Genomic DNA, 20,679 nt, shown 5'->3' with positions numbered 1-20,679 from the left:
ACGATGCCAAAACAAGATTTTTTTTTTTTTTGGGGGCAGATATTTGTGGGGAAAAAATGCTAATCATTTTAACAAATATTCTAGTTGTGGCCCAATCGGAAGCCTACAAGGCCTTCAATTTGGGCCCTCTTTTGAAGAAAGACCCCACGTTTTAGGACCATCCGAAAACTCAACATATTAAAAATTAAAATTCCAAATAGAACGAAGAACCGTCGGCCTCATCCAGCAAATGACCTTCCACAAGATCTTTGCTTCATCTAGCTCAAGAACTTGATCACATCTTCAGCGACGCCTCAAGTAACAAACTACTTTTCATGTTTTAAATTTAAGGAGTGGAACTGCAATCACGATACATTGTTGTGATTTGTGATTTTACGGTCAAATTTAAATTAATTTAACTTTTGACATGAACTGAGAAATATAATTAAGTGATATATGTATTCAAAGCCTAATATAGTGTGCAAAGAATGAAAGTATACATAGTACAATCTTATTATTAAGCAAATGCTAACTTAAGTAATGAAGATGGTGTCTTACTTCTCAAAAATTATTTTTGAAGGACCCGAAAATAGCTATTCTCACATCAAGTTTTCTCTTGAGTAACTATGTTTTACTCTGCATTCTTGAACACTCAACCAATATTTAGTTTTGATTGTAAATTTTTAAAATGAAATTTATATATCATTATTTATCGATGAGGGAAGAGTATTTGAAGTTAGGACATCTAATATTGAGAAGTTAGCTCGTAATTTTCTACAAATTTGTGAGGCCATCTTCTCCAAGGATAGAATTGCGTAGTTTGAGGTGAAAATTTATATAAATGCGCACTCACTTAAACTTTGTTTCGTGCCTAAGTTACCAATAACAACGGGGTGGAGCGTGATAAAAATTAGATTTTTCATCACCCTTCACCCCCAACCAAAAAACTATGTTTTAAACGAGATCAAATATCCTTGTGCACTTCAAAAATGCATATAATAAAGTTAGAAATTACTTTTGAAATGCAGATATATATCGTTGTCACCTACTAAAGCACCACAATTATTTTTCATAGACCTCACATACCAGAGAAAGTTGATTTAATCTTATTCAAGAACTGTGCCCAACTCACTCAATTAGTTTACACTCTCACTCACTTCCCAGTTTGTTTCTCCGTCATTTGCTCTAGGATTGTGACTTGACAACAACATAAGTAGTTATCTACTTTATCAACTTGACAAACACCAATATTCTTAACAAACTTACGTCTTATTAAGAAATTATTAGTTTTTAACTAAAAGGAATCTGTAAATTATCAAGAAGATGCCAATGGCAGATCTATAGGGAGAGTTTCTTTCTTTGTAAGCTGTTGAGGGTCCAAGCTAACCCCCACCTTCAATACATACCGTCATCCCAACCATCCCATCACTATAAGTTTAGGTGTTGAATATCTTTTTCTATACAAGCGACAATGGAAAGACATAATCAAACCTAAAGTCTCGAAAGCAGAAATAATTGTTCTTAATCATTTGAGTTTAAGTTCATTGCGAACCTACAAAAAGAGTGAAGAAAAAACAGGTATCATCCTAGCTAAAGTCCTAGAGTGAAAATAATTGAACAGGACATGAAAATCGAGAATAAATACTCTTAACTACTTCAATTACTAAAATAGATAATGAAATATTTTACTCAATATTCTCATCGTAATCAAATCACAATCGTTAATCATAAATTCTACAAGTCCCCACCAAGCATGAGTATTAAAAATGTAGTTCATATGCCAATCTTGTCAAGTTTTCTTGTACCTGGAAACAAATTAATACTTGGCCATGCACGTACCAGTCCAAGGAGCTCAACTCATGCAACTGCAAAACACTGAGGGTGGATGGATGGAGGCATTAATGTCATGGTCCCAAACGAACAAAAGGGATGATGCTATTGAAGATGGATGCCCAGAAATAATTGAACAGTGCCACATGCTGCATTATATGCTTTGTAGGGAAGGCAACAAGCCCAACGACAGACACATGTCGCAATTAACATGTTTGAGAAATTTCTATTATTTGTAAGGTGAAATAGTCAAAAGCTTATAATTCAATTGGTTAACAACATTTACTATTACAGTCAGGGTTTAGAGTTACGTTTCTTTCTCTCAAGTATTATTTCTATGAAAAAAAGAAATAATAACATTCACTATTACTGTCGGAGTCTAGAGTTACATTTCTTCCTCTCCAATATCGCTTCTATCAACAGGAAAAATAAAAAGTGAAGAAGGTACTATGGACTCAAAAGGAAAGATAAAAGGTGAAGAAGGTAGTATAAAGTACATCCAAATTAAAATTGTGATCTCAATAGTAGACTAGACCGTAGCTAAGTTGGTTAAAATAATGTGTCTTATTCTCAATATCTTTGTATGAATTCTCGTCTTTAGAATCTGAATTATATTAGAATGTAACTTGAATAAGAAAATATTGTTATTTCAACTTAAGAAATAAGAAGATTTGAAAAACGAAAGCCACAAGCTTACTAAAAATGATGACGCTGCATATTCCTCCTATGCACCCGATATCGCCTGTTTAGAAAATTCTTGGGAACCTGCATGTAAAATTATTTTTGCGGATAACCAAAAGATGAGTGCAAAAATTGTCACTTATGATTGGGGAGAATGAGACTCAAACACAATAGAGTTTGACCGTAATTCTACGTTTTATAGAAGTGAAACTGTCAAACACATAATATACAATATATTGCATCTCACCTTATTCAGCACAATGCATGTGGTACAATATCTTCGTAGATAGGGTTGGGGTTTTTCTCCATGCATTCTGAATTCGAATTCCCTCTTAAATTATTATAATAGATTTCAAACTCTCCGCCTCCTCTTAGTAATAGTAATATTAAAAAAATAAAAATAAAAAAAATAAAAAAAGCCCTTATTGAGCAAAGTGTGGCAAGACATAAATTTATAAAGTAAATGCGATGCATAATTAATAAACATTACCACCATAGTTGAAGTTGGAGGATGGAAGGTCGTTTGCTATTTTTAACCTTCATAGACATCAGGAGATTCTATATGAAGAAAATATGACGGACTCGTACGGACTCATACATACTTAAGAAGTGCTAGCAAATTTTACACTAACTTTTGCATTTGGATCTTTTTACTTCTTCAGATAGTGCTTGTTATATTTTACACAGATAAAAACATTTTCTATGTTTCATCATTAATTCTTAACCAAAAGCATTAAAAGTTAAAAAAGTGACACGTCTCAACTGAAGAAGTGAAAAAATCCAAATGCAAAAGTTAGTATAAAAGTTATTAGCATTCTCCTTTATAGTTTTAGAGAAATATATGGATATGCCAAAATCAGTTAGGGTTTTTGATTCTCAAATCAACAACATTTGCATGCTTTCACGATCAGAAGATGTCCGATTGATGTACGATTGCGACTTCACAGCAGCACCAAAACCCTACAATCACTTACTCACACAACCCTCCACAAAAAAATATCAACGTCTTTTTTGAGGCTTACAAGAGCATTTCAGCCTCTCTTTGGGCACCATCGTACGATTCAATAGCCCTAGAATCGAACCCAGAATGTATCGTGTGAAATACGTGCCTAAAATTCATCCCACTAGGCCACCCCATGATGGTTGTTAGTTTAATGAAGTTGAATAAACTTTGTTGTTTTTGTGACCCATAACAACACCAGTAAAACTAAAAACCCTAAACCCCACCACTTAGACTTAGACAACAGGTCGTGTTTGTGGTGTTCGTCTAGTTATCGTGTCATATCCGTTATTTTAACGAATCGTATTGTGTTAAATTCATTATCTTAACGGATTCTTAACAAGTTATCCGATAGCAACCCAACTCGTTAACGAGTCGACTTGTGTCATTTCGTGTCAAGTTAATGGGTCATGCAAGAAGTTGTCATGTTTAATGTCTAAACATTGCAAACGGGTCGTGACCATGTCGTTTGCTTGTCACACCTGTTAAGTTACCGGTGACCTGATAACGACCTGATTCGTTGACATGTTCTTAACAAGTAACTCGAATCATTAATGGTTTAACTCGAACCTTATAAGTTTCATGTCAAACTTTTTGCCAAATTGAACGGATGTTTATTTGCTAAAATAAAATAGGCTTTTTAGCCAAAATAGTTCATGAGATTTGCATAACTCCTCACTTTGGTCTTTGACATTTAAAATCAATAGAACTTGAGTTTGTCCACCTTCAATCATTTTGGTTATTCCATGAAAAATCTCCATTGAATAAGGTTAAAATGATAAAAATACCCTCAATAATTGTCAAATCATTTGGCCTATTGTTTAATAAATTGAGAGTATTTTTGTCATTTTGGTCTTTATTTGATATAATTTTTCATGGAATGACCAAAATGGTTGATGGTGGACAAACTCAGAGACCACTTATATGGATTTCAAATCTCAAGATCAAATTGATAAGTTATGCAAATCTCAATGATCATTTCGACTAAAAAGCCAATAAAATATGGGAGAAGACATTGGACATAACAATTAACAAGCCAAACCCGGAATTGGATCCTCTCCGAGGCAAATCCTAGGGATCCTCCTGACCCAATAACACGGGCCGTTGGATTTTGATCCAACGACTGCATACAGGGAGTCCCTCTAAAAGTTATAATAATTGTAGCCATTGAATCAAAATCTAACCATCCGTGTTAGTGGGTTAGGAGGATCTTAAGGCTTTGCCTCGGAGAGGATCCAATTCCCATTGTCTTGTCTTATTACTGTTTACTCGGATGTCAGCATTCTCATTCCAGTGGGAGAAGAGAAAATAAGACGCAAAGAAGATGTGACTGATAATATCACACATTAGAGTAGGTCTCAGTTTGTCATATGTAAAAGTTCAAACATATAACAATGCGTCTTTATATGAAATTACGGTGCAAATGAGTCTTCCATCATAATGTCTTTATGTGGCAACTTACTCACGGTTAATGGATAAAAAACGGTCCTCTGTAGAAATTAAAGAAGATAGATTCAATTGAAATTTTGATAAATTTATATATTTATGAATTTTGATAGGTAATGCTGCGTGTAAACACAGAGGGAGTTAGGCGCATACAGATCCAGTATGAGTCTAATTTCATTAACATATTACAAAATATAGATAACAAAATATGACAGATAATTAAAGTAAGATTATTACATGTATAATCATCTCTCTCCCCATCTGATCTGGGTCAGCTTCGCTTCTCCAGATCACAAAACTCCATACAAACACAGAAAGAAATCCATTCATTTCTTGATTTTTGATTAATTAATTAATTATCATTACTGCAAAGTCTTCAGTGTCGTTATGTATTTATACTATTTTCGCTGACTATTTATTTCGTCTGTATGTGGGTCGGGTCGGACTGCTATTCAGCATCTCCAGTCGAGTCGGACCTCACCGGGCCCAATAACGTGCTGACTGGGCTTGCGAAACGACACGATCTGGCTGCTCGCCATAAACGCCGTCACCCGCTCCGACACCCGAATGTCCTCCATCTTCAGCTCCTGCAGCCGCCGCACGTACTCCGGCACGTGCAGTAGGTCCCACACCACCCCCACCCCACCGGGCTTCAGAACCCTCACCATCTCGCCGACAACCCTCATCCGCTCCGCCGACGCCTCCACCGTCCGATGGCCGTACTCTTTTCCGACGGTGTGGACGAACACAGCAGACACCACGACGTCGAAGTACCCGTCCCCGAACGGCAATCTCCTGGGGTCGCCCTCGCGGCAAGTCACGTACTCCCCCACACCTTCAATCTTCGCCGTCCGCAGCGTCGACGAGAGGCTCGTCATCTTGGACCGGTCCAGGCCCACAACCCGACCCGAACTCCCCTCTTTCTTCATCTGGGTCGCCACCGCGTTTAAGAGTATGCCGCGGCCGCAGCCGAGGTCGAGGGCGTGCTTGACGGTCGACCATTCGTTGACTGAGCCGACCATGCGCTGGGCGACGTCGTAGTGGAGGGGGAGTGAGGAGTATAGGAAGTGTCCGGATGCAAAGAAGAGGCAGAGGGCGGAAAGGGCGGTGACGGAGCCAGTGAACCCGGCGGCAAAACGGGCGGTGTCGATGGGGAGGAGGCGGTGGAAAAAGAGGGTGATGGGGTTGAAATAAGTGAGGTAGAGGAGTGACAGAACGGTAAATAGGACAGCGTTGAAGAGAAAGAAGAGAATGGTGTGCAACTGGTCGAGACCGTAGATTGCGTAGATCTGAGTCCAGTCTCTGCTGCCTGGCGCCGCGCCTGATGGTTTCCCCATCTTCCTCTCTCTGAACATGTTTCCAGAAGGCATCAAATCTCCAAGACCTCGAAACAGTTGAGAAATCTCAGGGCGTTTGCCTACTGAGAAAGTAGTAGATCGCAAGTAAAGATGGTGAACAAATAATCAGGAAGTCATTCGTAGGGAGAAATCATGGGGAAGTGAGGGTCGGGGAAGTTGGAGAAAGAACAAAGAGGATCATAAATGGAGGATGACCATGGCGGCAAGATGTAACGCGCTTTTCATTTCGTCGGCTTCTCTGTATTTTTTTTTCAAATTTTAAAGGAAAAGAAAGGGGAAAAAAAGGAAGAGAGATTGAGTGGGTCGTGTAGTACGGATTATATAGAGAGAGAGGTGTGTGAGGAGTTTGGGAAGATTTTGAAAGTGGGAAAAAGTAGATATAGGATAATTTGTTGCCGGCAAACCGGCTTAGCAGGTCACTTGATGGAAGTAGGGGAATACAAATCTAGCTTTTTTTTTTTTCTTTTTTTTTTTTTTGTAAATTGGATATTTCACTTTAAGTGATGATTATATCCTGTGCTTATAAAACAAAACAACATTGTAATTGGATTTACATACTTTATAGTTTATATAAGTTATAGAACCCTTCTTGGGAAAGAGATCCACTTCGAATCTCTTCTACCGAAATTACTGGATCAAGTGATTCGAATCCTTGAAATTATCCAACAGCTAAAGTTATTATAACTTTTAAAAGAACCCTTATTTTTAGCCATTTGACCAAATTTCAAGGGCCCGGATCACTTGATCCTCTGGCCTTGGTGGAAGATATCTGGAGATGATCTCTTTCTCCATTTTTCTACTAAGAATTAGAATTTAGAAATTTAAATTGACAAAGGAAATGCAATTTTTTTCTTAGCAAATAATATTATTACACAAAGAGGGATGGAGGGCGGGCTTAACCTTACAAGTGACTAGCAATAATGAGGTTTAAATTCACCTTTGTTGATAATCAAACCTAAGACCTCTCACTTACCAGTAAGAGGAATATCACTAGATTGCAATATTAAGTAGCAGGAAATGCAATTAATTAACTAGGAGTCAAAACCAAATTCTTATGGTAAAAAGGAAGCACCAATTACCCCAAAAAAAAAAAAACGACGTCTACTTTTCAAAAAACTTCAAATTCAAAACATCTCTTACGTGCATGAACCAACCACAATATGCACGTAGATGTAGTTATCTAAGAACATCTATTTTATTTCTTATTATTTGAGTTTGCTGGTCATGTAATTCATAGATTCATCTCAAGTAATTGTTGTTGAGTAACTGTCTAAATGTTTATCGTTGATGTAATGTGAGACGCATTTGAATCAACCACACACACAAGTGATGAGTATACCCTTACCATCTCTAAAACCGCTAACTTCATGTTTAGTTAAGTCCGTGTTAGAACTTTGAGTTTAAGTGTTTAACCCTAGTTAAGAGCTCCAATTATCAACGGTAAGTTTTATACATGAGAGCCAAGACGTCCTGTATGTATTTATGAGTCCTCACATATATATGAGAGATTTTTCAGTGTGTCCGTAGAGAAATGAGCAGTACGCCATATGTAATATATAGCATACCGCCTTAAGTTCTGAACATAATAAAAAAAATCTCTCCCTATATATCTAGGAAATTGGCTTGTTTGGATGTGCTTTTAAAAAGATTGAAAACACTTTCAAATAAAATGTTTTTGGGTTTCAAAAGCACTTAAAGTGCTTTCTGCAAGAAGCACCAATTATGTACTTCTTTCAGGATTTACTTACATTTTTACTAATGATTGGTTCTAAAAATATTTTTACCAAAAGTGTTTTCAATCATTTTAAAAACATATTCAAACGAACTCATAGTCTTTGGTATCGGCAACTTGTTTCTTTAAACTCCGGCAAGTTCAAATGATGACGGATTCCGCCAATAATATTCCTTGCCTTGGAACCGTTGAAGCCAAAACCAATGCCTAAAAGTTGGCTAATCGAAAATTTAAAAACAAAACAATTAGGAGGCAAAAGCAAATTAATTAGTGCCTTGTCCTATTACACAAACAAGAATTTTGCAGCCGTTAAAAGGTTCGACAAGTTTGATTATTACTACTTAATTAGGATCCGCAAATCATGGGGAAACCGACGGATGATATTTGAAATTTGATCCAAAACTCACTTTCACCAGCCAGCCAGAGATGAGAGAGTGACAAACCGCAGGCCACAGCCATCACCAATTCAATTATGGATGTGGCCGGTTGGTTACTCTAAACGTTAAATGATTCTTAAAGGGTTATTTAATAACGACTCGACTCGATAATAAATTGATTCAAATTCGTTATTTTCGTATCATTTTGTATCGGGTTAACGAAACGTGGTATAAATTGACAAGCTTACTGCCACAGCAACCACCAATACAATCCTCCTTCTGTCCCTTCCATCCATGGACAGCACGCCATACCGCAAAGTCTCATGGGATATCTTCTTGCTTCTCCATTCGTCATTGCGTGGACATAATTGTCACATTGGTCCCCTCCCTTTTCTTTATCTTATTATGGTTTATTTTCTTTCCTCTTTTTTTCTTTATTGATTCTTCATATTATAATAACGTCTTGTTTTATTATTTTACATGTTATAATATGATTTCTATAGATTTACACTAGTACATCGTAAGACGAGTGGGTTGCTATTATCATATAATAGTGTTACAATCATATTAAAAACTTTTTAATTTTGGGTAAATGTTGGCGCTCCTTTTTGTTTACTTTTTCAAAAGCTCCACCAAGAACAATTCTCAGTTAAATGCATTACTTTGAAAGATGAGCACTAAATTGTATTTCTATTTGCTACTCCAATTTAAAATTCACGGACTTTTGCTCTTCGGATTAGAGAGTATTGTTCATTCGTTGTATATAATTACACCTATAAATGCAAATCATACCAATTAGTTAGGGCAGTGTGCTCGCCTTGGCACTCAAATTTCAATCATCCTCCCGTACGTAAATAATAATAGTGTAAAGATCACTTTATAAGAAAAATGGATACATCCATACTCGTTTGAAGGATTTTGGGAAGAAACACAAGGGACAAATGACAGAATTGCCAAAAGATGACACTAGTCTACTCATACCATTGTCATTTTCCTCCAAAGATTCAAAGGCAGTTGTAAAGAAAGAGCTTCAAGACATACTTATTAAAGACATACTTATTAAAGTCATTGCAAATAGTTGAAAAAACAATACGGAAAAAGAAGAAAGTCATTGCAAATTAAATACTAGAGAGGGAGTTGCTGGCCCCTGAAAACGCTGGAAACGCGGGAATCACAGAAAGCGACTACGTAAGCATATGTAACGTAGGATCAAGTAGACCTTTGTACTCGTATTATTTTTGTGTTAAATTTGTTATCTTAACTGTATTATCGTGTCAAATCGATTATTTAATGGGTTCTTAACAGGTAATATGATAACAAACCGATTTATTTACAGTTTGTTTTGTTTCGTTTCAAGTTAACAAGAAAGAAATTGTCATGTTTAATGTCTAAATCTGACAAATGATATCTTATGGAGTTTATAACCAGTGATTCGGTAGCAATCCACCTTGGTAATGGTTTGACACAAAACTTATGATTTTCGTATCATTTTGTGTTGAGTATACAAATTGTGTAAAAAATTGTCAGACATGCGATAAAAGAATGCACGCACTCCGTCGGTCACACCCCGTCAACGACTTTTATAACGAAATATGGTAGTGCACTAGGCAAATTTGGTTACACCGTCAAAACTTAATATTGGTCTTATTAGGTTGATCTTGATTTGGTCTACGTAGATATGGCTAGCTAGCTAGCTTCTTCTTCATCTTATCCATTTGATTTAGTAATTCTATGATTAATCATATGTTGGTTTACTAGGTAGGAATCTTGAAATAAAAGGAAGACATTTATCAATTAGTATTTTGAAAATATGTCTTTTATTTTTTTTAACAAACGATATTATCTATATTAAGAGGGTGGGAGAGTGAGTTAAACCTCACAATGGACTAGCAATAATATGGTTCAAGCTCACCTTTAGCGAAAATCGAAGCTGAAACCTCTCAATTACCAGTGAAGAGATTACTAGACCGTAATACTAAGTGACTGTTTTATTTAATTAATTGAATGAAAATTCAACAATTAATTAACTAAAACTTAAAGCTAAGAGCTTTGATAACAAGAAAATTAAAAGTTTAGAGCATATATAACGAGGTTCAGTTAAGCTTAGCTTTCCTCTTATACCCTATAACTTTTATTAAGTATAACTAGACATTTATTTATATTCATAAATAATTTATTTAGAATTAAAAAACACCACTTAAGCTTCTGTCTAATTCTCGTCTAAGCGCTTGACCATGTCTGCCGCTTAACACCTTTTAGAATCTTGCCTTCAACTATTTTGTAATCCTTCTACTCTTAATACAACATTATATCTTCTCAGGTTCTCTGAATTGAGGTTATCCCAACGAAGGTGGATTGTCTGCCCTCCCATTTCCGTACTCTTCTCATCCATTCATGTTTGTGTGGTCACGATTAAACCACGTCAACATTTTATATTGATTTTTTTATAAAAATAATAAAACAAAAAGTAATAAAAATATAAAATATTAGCATGATTTAACCGTGATCACACAAAATATGAAAGAATTAAAAAAATATGAAAATGAGAAGGCAGACAATCCACCTTCTATCCCAACTCCATGGATTAATTAATTGAATTGGAAATGAATATCTTTATATATAGTCAGTGCAGATAGGCCTTCTAATCGGCCAACCCATAAGAGTTACGCTCTTCCCTAGATTGGAGTGCATCTCTCAAATCCATAAAGATTCGACTGTATTTGCATCGGGCAAAACCACCGTTATGTTCCTTTCTTTTGTCTCAAAGCCGTACTATGTATTATATTCTCAAGCGTAAATCACTAGATAGAATAAAATTCTCTTTACGCGTTTTAAGGATTGTTTTTTTAGTACAACGATAATGTTAATATGTTAGATAATTAGTTGTTAGGAAAAAGAAAAATTGGTGGAAGTCAAACCCATCAGAATGCATAGACATGATTGTGTTATTACAATATAATTTACATACATACATAAAATATAAATTATGAATTGCTAATTAAAAAATTATTTAAAATGTAGAGCATATTAACATGCAAGAAATGAAAATTGAAATTTTTTTGGTCAAACAATAGATTAAATTAGGGAACAAGGTTCGATCTCACTCCATGATGTAAGAGTAATATTTTTCTACCATTATTATAGAGGGCTACTTGCAAATTAAAATTACTTTGATTATTGAGTTTTTAGCAGAGGGGATTAAGCTAGGTGGGTAGGTAGTGTTTCCACCGTCTTATATTCAAATTAAAAAAACAGTAATTATAAGTTAGTGTAATTAAAAAAAAAACATATTTGAGTTAAAAGAAAAAAAAAATAGCAAATGGTGGGTTACTCTAATTAAATAAGACATTTATCTTTAATTCCTTGCGTTTCGAATTCAAATTCAAATTTTCTTTTCTGTACGAAATAGACAAAATCAGATTATGATCGACATGTTTGCTTTACTTTTTAACTAATTTATTGTATTTTGTTTTGTTTTAACAAATGATAGTATCTACATTAAGAAGGTGTGAGAGTAAATTAAGCTTTACAATAGACGAGTCATAATAATGTAACAATATCATTCGACTGTAGTACAATTAATTTATTGTACTTATATTCGCAACAATGGAAGAATACCAAATTGTACTTAACAAGATGAAGACGATGATGAGGCTCTTAGTGTGATTGTTTTGTCCACAAGCAATAGTAATAAACTTCAGATTAATAAGGAAAACTTGGACCGCGACCGTCATGTACTAGTTTCTTTGTTAAGAGCTACGGCTGCCTAACACATTAGACTCATGAGATCTGACCTAACATTGACTTGTGTTCACTAATTTCTTTATATCCTTTAATCCAAGTTTCATATTTCAATTTTTAAGTTAGCCATTAATTTAAAACTTGTTTAGATGTATTTTAAAATGATTGAAAGAGTTTTTGGTGAAAATATTTTTAGAACTAATCTTTAGTAAAGATGTAAGTAAATCTTGGAAAAACACTTAAAGTGCTTCCTGGAAGAAGTACATAACTGATGTTTCTTGCAGAAAACACTATAAGTGCTTTTGGATCCAAAATTTTTTTTCCTCTAAAAGTGCTTTCAGTCATTTTAAAATCACATCCAAATGAGTCCTAAATCTGTCAATGAATATACATATATAGGATTCGGTAAAAAAAATATACATATATTGGAGGCCTTTAAGGGAAGGGATTTTCATTAGTTGTGGAGCCCACACCGCATCGAACTTCAAAGATTAGAGTCGTCTATTTTTTCAAGTTTCACCTCTTAGTCATCCTTGCAAAATATTAGCCAACTTGAAAATATTTGAGGCATATAATTGAGTTCAAAGAACTTGACGAAAACTTTGTTCTATAAAAAACAATGAAATTTCATTGTCATAATTAAATAGGCAAATGGTTCAATTGAATTGAATTTTTGCATGGACGATCATGAATCGAGACTTATAAAATAAACGATTTGGATCGTTGAAGTTTGTTATAGGATGGATCTCACAACTAATCTCCAGTTTTTCAAAAAAAAAAAAGAAACGAGGATATATGTATATTTTGTGAACATATATATGAACTATGCAGGCGCGCAAAGAATAAAAAGGTTAATGAAAACATATATATGGATTCCAGCCAAACATTGAATGAATTACAAGTATCTCTCAGTCTCGGTGGATTTGGAATGGAAAGTAAAGTCAATTCCGGCAAACTGATGCATCCCATGCCATGGAGTTTGGGTGCCAACTGCACTCGCAGCCGGCAGCCCACTGGTAATCTGGTAAGGCTATTTCTTTCTTCCCTCTTTCTGTGGATTTAGAGTTGAAAATTTTCTCTCATGTTGAAATCTTCAAACAAATTGTATTTTCTTTGGTTTCTGATGTTTGAATACTGACAATCACTTAGAAATTACATGTGGCATGTTAATTCAAAGTGCTTTTTTTTTTTATATTAGCTTTAATGGAAATTTAAACTTACGTGATTAGTTTGTGAATACGGAACAAGGTCACGTCACATTACTATTTAACCAGAATTATAAAACTTACATTTGTTTTCATTAAACACCCTAGAAGTGGGACCCTTAATATAATCATATCTAGAATGAGGATTCTCTCCGGATCCTCTTTGTGAGGATCTCAGGAATCTTCAAATCGTGTCCGTTCATCGTACATCGTGCAGTCATAAATCATTTTAAATATTTTTATTTAAAATCAAACTTGAATAATATCTAATGAAAAATGACCATAAGATATACGATCAACGGATACAATTTAAGAATCCGCGGAATCCTCACAAATAGGATCCGGAGAGGATCCTCATTCTCATATCCAAACCAATCATTTGTAAAAAAAAAGAGACCCAACTGCGTATACAAGGTATATTAGTGGTTTTCAAAAGCTAATCAATCAGTAAGATAATAAGACAGATCACTCGTTTGGTTTTTTTTTTCTTTTTTTTTTAATTTTAAATTTTTATAAAAATAGGACTAGCTGATAGCTTTGTTACGTTAATCCACTATTTCGAGGGCCTAGAAGACTCACAGAGGCATTTCAGCATTCCTTGACCACTATCGTGCATTCACAAGCGTAAAAAATTGAACACAAGACATGCCGCGCGGTATACAAACCTGCAGTTCGTCCCCAACCACTGAACCACCCGTGATGGTTGCTCACTCATTTGGTTTCACGCAACACTAGTTCACAAGATAACCATTGATAATTCTTTGAGGTCATCCTTCAAATATATCTCTACAAAAATTCACTCCAATTGAAAAAGTGTATCTAATTGTAACTGACATGCACAATATTGTGGATAAACAATAAAATGTTCATGACAATAATCAAATGACAAAACAACTTCAATTTGGATGAGAATTTGTAAAATTAATCTTTGAATGAAGACTGTTTACACACGAGATTAAATTATAAAAACTTCCCATAAACATTTTTTTTTTGTCAAACGATATATTTGTTAGATTAGAGAGTTGATGAGGTTTGAACTCACGCTGTGATCCAAGGACAACACTTCTCTCCACCACTGTGCTAAAGGCCACTTGCTTTCATAAACAAATGCATAACGCCTTATTAACAAGTTAGTTCTTCCAGCACTGTATCTAACACCTGATCTTTCCAATCAAACTTGAATTTTCCATTAATATTCTGATAAGGGTAACAAAACAAACTGAAACAGAAAAGGAAAAACAGTTCCGTGATAGTGTTTTGAACTAATATATTTACTTCCAATGTGAGGAGCGGAAAATGACACTAACAAACAAAACTAGGAAGGCCTCCACTCCGGAGGACTATGCCTAAGCTCTTTAGCAAGACCATCAAGCTACAGCCACCCAGCACTCCCTGGCTTTTGGAGGAAACAACAGGTGCTAGATCAATTTAACAACTGAGGCTAACTGATACTCTATCCTGTAGCGAAAATTACGAAAAAAAAACCAGCGCATAATATACAGCTAAATTACCAGTTTAGGCGCCAATCAGCTCGCAGACATCACAGTTTGGGTAAACCGAAACAACTAAGTTGACTAAATATGAACAGCGATCTCATGGGTTCACCGGATAAGCAAAATCGTAGCTTAAAACATCAATAGAAGGTAATGCCATAAAAAAAAAAATAGGAGTATTTCGGTAAAAATTGTTTCTATTTCTTTTTTGGCTCAACAAAATGGTCATCAACTGATTTCTGTAGACTGATTGCTAGACAAAACTGTGAACCCAAATTGCTACACCCCTAGCAGCCATCAACTGGGTGCAGCTATGCAGTGAAAGTGATTTATATGCACTGACATTTTATTGAAATGACACTGCTGTTGCAAAAAAATTTACTTTGAAGATCTTACTGATAAATATTTGACTATTGAGCGGCAGTATAACAGTGCCATTTTCCTGAACTCAGTTGAACACGTCACCAGACGAAATACTTCCTTCTATAAACTTGACCTTGGCGTTAGCATATGAACGTCGTCAAGAATCCTTCTCAGCAAACTGCTTGCCCTGAAAGATTTCAAAGAGGCGTAAATATTTCTTTGCACAAAGCTCAGTAAAGGATACAAATGAGCAACCAGGTTAGTGAATGTGTGCAATGCAACCAAGTTTACCATACGGAACCTTCTTCAAATTTACAAGGAATTCTCTTCGGTATCCAAACTGTTGGGACTTTTGAGTTCCAGCATTTACAAATAACTACTTATTAAGTCAGCCCTGTCAAACAATTGTCCAACTGGGGAGATAAAGGTAGATGACATCGGAAGCAGGAGATTTGAGTCTCAAATTTATTATGAAAAGAGAAATATTGGGAAATCTGAGGGTGTTGAAATACGTGAGAGATGGAAATGAGATGTACAATGAACCTAATTTGGCAAGATTCACTTATGTGATGCATAAGTAGAAACAAAGAGGATTTCTCGCTTCCATAAGTTTGAATAGCTCCCACTAAATTTGTTAAAAGAGGTCTGGAATTATTCACTTCCCTTCTGTTTCCATCCATGAAGCAAACAGGGTAGAAATACTACATCAGACAATCCCAAAAAAACACCGAGTCATACAACTAGCTCACTCATAAGCCACTGACTCAGTAAGTTATATTGGAAAGCGGATCAAACCGTGATGAAGATCTTTTGTAATGTAAAACAAATACTACTAATGACCTTACCTTACCAAAATTGCAAAATTTACTGCCACTGTGGTCCGTTGGCATGGAACAGAAAGCCTCATAAATTAGAAGAGTTCCAGCTGGCATACACGGCATCAATGATTTTCTCATGCAGTGTTGCCCCAGAACAAACAACTATGCCCCTGTCAAGTCCTTCTAAGTAAGGTCCTTTTGAAAAGTCCAGGGGACGCCCTCCAGCATCAGTTACGACACCTCCGGCCTCTTCTACAATGACAACACCAGCAGCGTGATCCCATATCTTCTCCTTGTATCCAGTCCTTGCAAACTTCATGAATAGCTCAGCATCTCCTCGAGCTATGGCTGCATATTTCACCATGCTATAGACACGGAGGGGTTGATTTCTACCAATATGATATGAAAGGAAAATATCAATTAGAGCACAAGTAAAACTATAGTTGCCAATATCTTCCTACCCCAGTAAAAAAGACATGCGAGGTGGCAAGGTGGCTTTGAGATTCACATCATTTGCCAACCAGAGAAAGATAAGAAACTCATTGGAGAAGGTACAATTGATTACAACAAAAAGAAAAAAATTAGGATACTTTCTGGTAAACTCATTTTTAACCTTAATTGACCATCAATCACATTGCCTTGTACTTGAAAAAAAAAAAACATATCATTAAGCAATTGCCTTGAAGAAAAGCAGGGTAACTGTTAAAAAATTCCAAATAACAGACAATAGACATACTTGTTAATATAATCTCTTCTCTCTATCTAATTTCTCAGAACTTGAAACAGAGGACCAAGAGACAGAAGAAACAAACAACAGCAGGACAACAACCTAGGCAATACTTGTGACGGAAAATCACTCATATCATTAAACACTGTGCTAGGTTTTTATAAAGCATTGTCGTCAAACTGGAAATATCTTTTTATTTCACCTCTTATATGTAATAAAAAAGAAACTAGAAAAGGGAAGTGCTCCTCTACTTAATAACTCATTTCACTCTTCTATTTGCAGTTTTCTCCTCCCATTACTCTTTGCCTTGTTCATTATGTGCCGGTTTCATTTGTTAGACTGACAACCATGCACGCTGATGTATAGAAATAATTAAGTAACTATGTACCTAAGCCCTACGCTGTGAGCAAGTCCTGCTGTGAAGGAGTGGTCTGAATTTGCTTTCTCGACAGGTTCACAACTAGTGGCCAGTGAGGGGTCATCGATGGAAGAAACCCGAACAAGTCTTGCAGAATTCGGCCACACAAACTTCTTATCCCCACGGATTGGTGGCTGCATCCATGCCTCACCACTGCCTCTCCTCGCATACATCACACAACCTCTTTCCCACATATCGTCAGAAGGTGGAGACAACCTTGACATGTTTTCATGGTACTGATAATGATAACTGAGCAATTCCTTCTTCATTGGGTAATTAGGGCACCCAAGTACTCCAATAACAACCTTCCCATCCTCAATCAATGCTAAAGCTACAGCATATTGATCCCCACGCACAAACCCTAATGTTCCGTCAATAGGATCAAGTACCCAATGTCTACCTTTGGGGCCTCCCTCTGAGTTGCATCGGCTGATAGCCTCAAGAACTTGAGCAGTGTTGAGGGATTTTGGTGGACTTTTAAGACCATACTTGGGTGCTCCAGCTAAGCACTCATTAACAGTGTTTACAACAGCTTCCAGCAAACCCGCTGAGTCAGCCTGAGAGAGCGTTTGTACATCTTCTTCAGCAATAACGGATACATTTTGACTCCCAAAGAACTCAGACAGTATCCAGCTAACGGTTGCTTGCACACTCCAATCTGTTCACTCACAATGTCAATGGAATTAGCCAAAGTTTATATGATATACAAAGAGGAATCAATATGAGTTGGAGAGCCTGATCTTTTCAGTTGCTATAAACATAAAAACTAGATTCTCCAGAAACTGGCTCTTTCCTCTCCAGCTCCAATTGCTTTCATTTTCTGAAAATTTATAATTGAAGAAGAGCACCAAGCAATTTCTAGCATATGAAAGTTCTGGTAAGGATATTAAACCAACTTACGGTAAACAAAGAAAACCCTCATAAAAAAAGGTAAGATAAAACGAAATCCCTTGTTGAAAGCTTACAAATTCTCTAACTAAGATCATAAAATGATGGACATAGACTTCTGTGGCTCATACGTGTAGGTACTGTTTTTTTATTAAGCTTCACAACAATGAAACAGTATTTCAAATTTAATGCAAGACACAAAAGCCACTAAAAGGTGTGCCCCTCCATTTCTATAAAACGATGATATTTGTGTTTTCACATAATGCTCTCACAGGTTCTATAACTTCTACTTGAAAAATGCTCCACTCCCACCCCCATATTCACTTTTAAGACAAATCTCAATGAACCTTTGCATGGATAATTAGCCGACGGAACTCAGGCTCCGTGTATAAAATGTTCTCCATAAAGATCATTCAACAAGAATGGCATACCATCAGACAATACCCCAACAATGTTCATCTGCTGGTCAGTCCCTTTTACTTAAAAAGCACTTACAAAAGAAGATTCTGGTCCCATACGAAGCGAAAAACCTACTCCATAGTGACGAAAGAAAACCTCTGAAGACAATGCACCTAATATCAAGTACCTAAATTCATAAACGGCGTATATTTGTTATCATTTTCAAAAATTAAACTTACATTGTCCATCATAATTTGTTAAGAGTATCCCCTTATCACCTTAACTAAAAGGCAAATCAATTCAAGAACTACTAAGCATACGACCCTGTATTGAGGAACCCAAAGCGATGTATTCATCTAAAAACTATCTATCGAAGGTACTACATTGCACAAGTTTGCCAAAATTAAGGAAACCACAAACAGAAAAACAGCAGAACATTTCTCAAATATAAAACCTCCGATATCAAAGAAAACACAACCAGAGAGCAATGTTTCAATTCATAGTACCTGCGACAGTCACAGGAGAATCATCGTCCTTGGACTTAACGAGGCCACTGCCACCTGACACCAACCCCTCCTGCAGCCTCTGACACAGAGCACACGCCATGTGAACCACTCTCACCGCCACATCCAGCTCCTCACCGTATCTCCCGCCCTCCATACCTCAATCTCAACAACTTCCGACGACACCCAGATGGATTGAATTCACAAACGAGGAGAAAGCATCAATCTTTGAGGTAGTCACCTCGGGATTCGTGCAGATTAAGGTTCCTACATTCTTGGGTTGCTGATTTTTGAGGGGTTTTTATGCAGTGCTTTCTGCTTTGCAATGGCAATGGCGTTCAGCGATGCAGTAACTTTTTGTGCGACTAAAACATTTGGGGATTTTTTATTGGGTTGTGGAATTTCCTCTGGTGGCATTTGTATTTTGTGGGATTTTATGTGTTTGGGTGGAAGGAAAGTTTGGAAGAAAAGCACATGTGGTCAAAACATGTGGTCAAAAAGTTCGTTTTTCAGTGTCCACACTCTGCCGGGTTTAATGTGACCACAGGTGTCCCTGTCGCTAGCTTTATTTCTTTTTCTTTCTTTTGAGTATACGTGGAGAATAGTGTTTGGACAGGCGAGTAACTTGTACAAAATGAGTTAGGTGTTGAAAATATTAACAGTTGAAAATATTAGTAGTTCAAAATATTGACATTGTTATGAATGCCCACACACAGATTTTCAATGTCCACAAATGTAATGTAGACTTTGGAAACAACGTATTGTATTTTCAAAGTTATGTGATGTAAATTTCAAAATGTAATAATGCGAGTTACTCTATAAATATAGCATTCGACTGCAATCAAAACACACAGAAAGAAAGAAAGATCAATAACATCATCTATTCCTCCCTCTTTTATTTGTCATCCCTTACTGCTATAGTTACAGTGTGAAATTTTATCTCTGCTTCGCTCTTGTTACTAGTAAAGGTTATTTCTTTAACTTTTACATATTTATAACACGTTATCAGCACGAGTCTCTAAAACCTAACAATTTTCTCATTTCTCTTCGCCGAACGAAAGAAAGGAAAAAATGTTTCCTCTAAGGTTTTTACTATTCATCTTCTTCCTCTGCCTTAACTGCGCGATATACCCTTGCGACGAACTGTTTGCTCCATACCTGCTTCTAGCTCTTAACCTAACAGTTACATATATCTTTGATTTCTTGTTTGGTGTAAATCTTGATTACTAACCCAGTATTTATTTATGTTGATTTACTTGCAATCCAAGATGGTGCGGTATAATTGCCCATCTTGAACTGCAAATTTAATCTTACTGCGATCCAAGATGGTGCGGTATCATCGCCTATCTTGGACTATAGATCTAATTTTACTGCAATTTTAGATGGTACGGTATAATCGCCTACCCTATCCTACAGATTTAAATTTGCCTACTGTTTAATTTCATTACAATTTTAGGTGGTGCGGTATAATCGCCCACCCTGCTATGCGTATTTAAATTTTTCCTGCTACTGGAATGGTGCGGAATAATCGTCCATCCTATGTTATATTATTTCAATGAGAATGGTGCGATACAATCACCCTCCTCATTCATCTTGAAAATCTCGAGCCTGAAGTTTCGAGTGCTTATTGTTTGTACCATACTTGACCAATCCCGAAACTACCGAGCACCGGCCAACGCTATACTGTCAAGGACCCAGAAGAGTTCCCCTCCGACCAGGAG

The 20,679-nt window shown here is 36.2% G+C and overlaps 2 protein-coding genes across 3 annotated transcripts; both read right to left on the bottom strand.

Annotated features, from left to right (window-relative positions):
• Window positions 1-5,077: 5,077 nt before the first annotated feature.
• LOC103430251 (uncharacterized) lies at window positions 5,078-6,654 on the bottom strand. Its single transcript, XM_008368387.4, has one exon. It carries the CDS (start codon window positions 6,304-6,306, stop codon window positions 5,389-5,391), a length of 918 nt encoding a protein of 305 aa, XP_008366609.1. The 5' UTR covers window positions 6,307-6,654; the 3' UTR covers window positions 5,078-5,388.
• An 8,367-nt stretch (window positions 6,655-15,021) lies between these two features.
• LOC103430260 (3',5'-bisphosphate nucleotidase AHL) lies at window positions 15,022-19,424 on the bottom strand. 2 transcript variants are annotated; one of them, XM_008368398.4, is made up of 4 exons: window positions 18,962-19,424; window positions 17,139-17,826; window positions 16,051-16,412; window positions 15,022-15,392 (listed from the first exon to the last, which is right to left on the bottom strand). In XM_008368398.4, exons 1-3 carry the CDS (start codon window positions 19,113-19,115, stop codon window positions 16,109-16,111), a joined length of 1,146 nt encoding a protein of 381 aa, XP_008366620.1. In that variant the 5' UTR covers window positions 19,116-19,424; the 3' UTR covers window positions 15,022-15,392; window positions 16,051-16,108. The 2 variants fall into 2 exon arrangements, with proteins under 2 accessions (XP_008366620.1, XP_008366626.1); XM_008368404.4 differs by having other exon boundaries at window positions 16,056-16,412; window positions 18,962-19,398.
• Between the last annotated feature and the right edge of the window lie 1,255 nt (window positions 19,425-20,679).

The sequence above is a fragment of the Malus domestica genome, chromosome 03 (assembly GCF_042453785.1).
Source record: "Malus domestica chromosome 03, GDT2T_hap1".
NCBI lineage: Eukaryota > Viridiplantae > Streptophyta > Magnoliopsida > Rosales > Rosaceae > Malus > Malus domestica.
This window is presented reverse-complemented; position numbering and strand designations above follow the sequence as displayed.

Excerpts from the sequence above, each read along its gene's own strand:
- LOC103430251 (XM_008368387.4), bottom strand. The coding sequence starts at position 6,306 with ATGCCTTCTGGAAACATGTTCAGAGAGAGGAAGATGGGGAAACCATCA.
- LOC103430260 (XM_008368398.4), bottom strand. The coding sequence starts at position 19,115 with ATGGAGGGCGGGAGATACGGTGAGGAGCTGGATGTGGCGGTGAGAGTG. Across the intron at positions 17,827-18,961 it reads TTCTCCTGTGACTGTCGCAG|ATTGGAGTGTGCAAGCAACC; the intron begins GTACTATGAATT and ends GTGAGTGAACAG. Across the intron at positions 16,413-17,138 it reads GCTCACAGCGTAGGGCTTAG|AAATCAACCCCTCCGTGTCT; the intron begins GTACATAGTTAC and ends TCATATTGGTAG.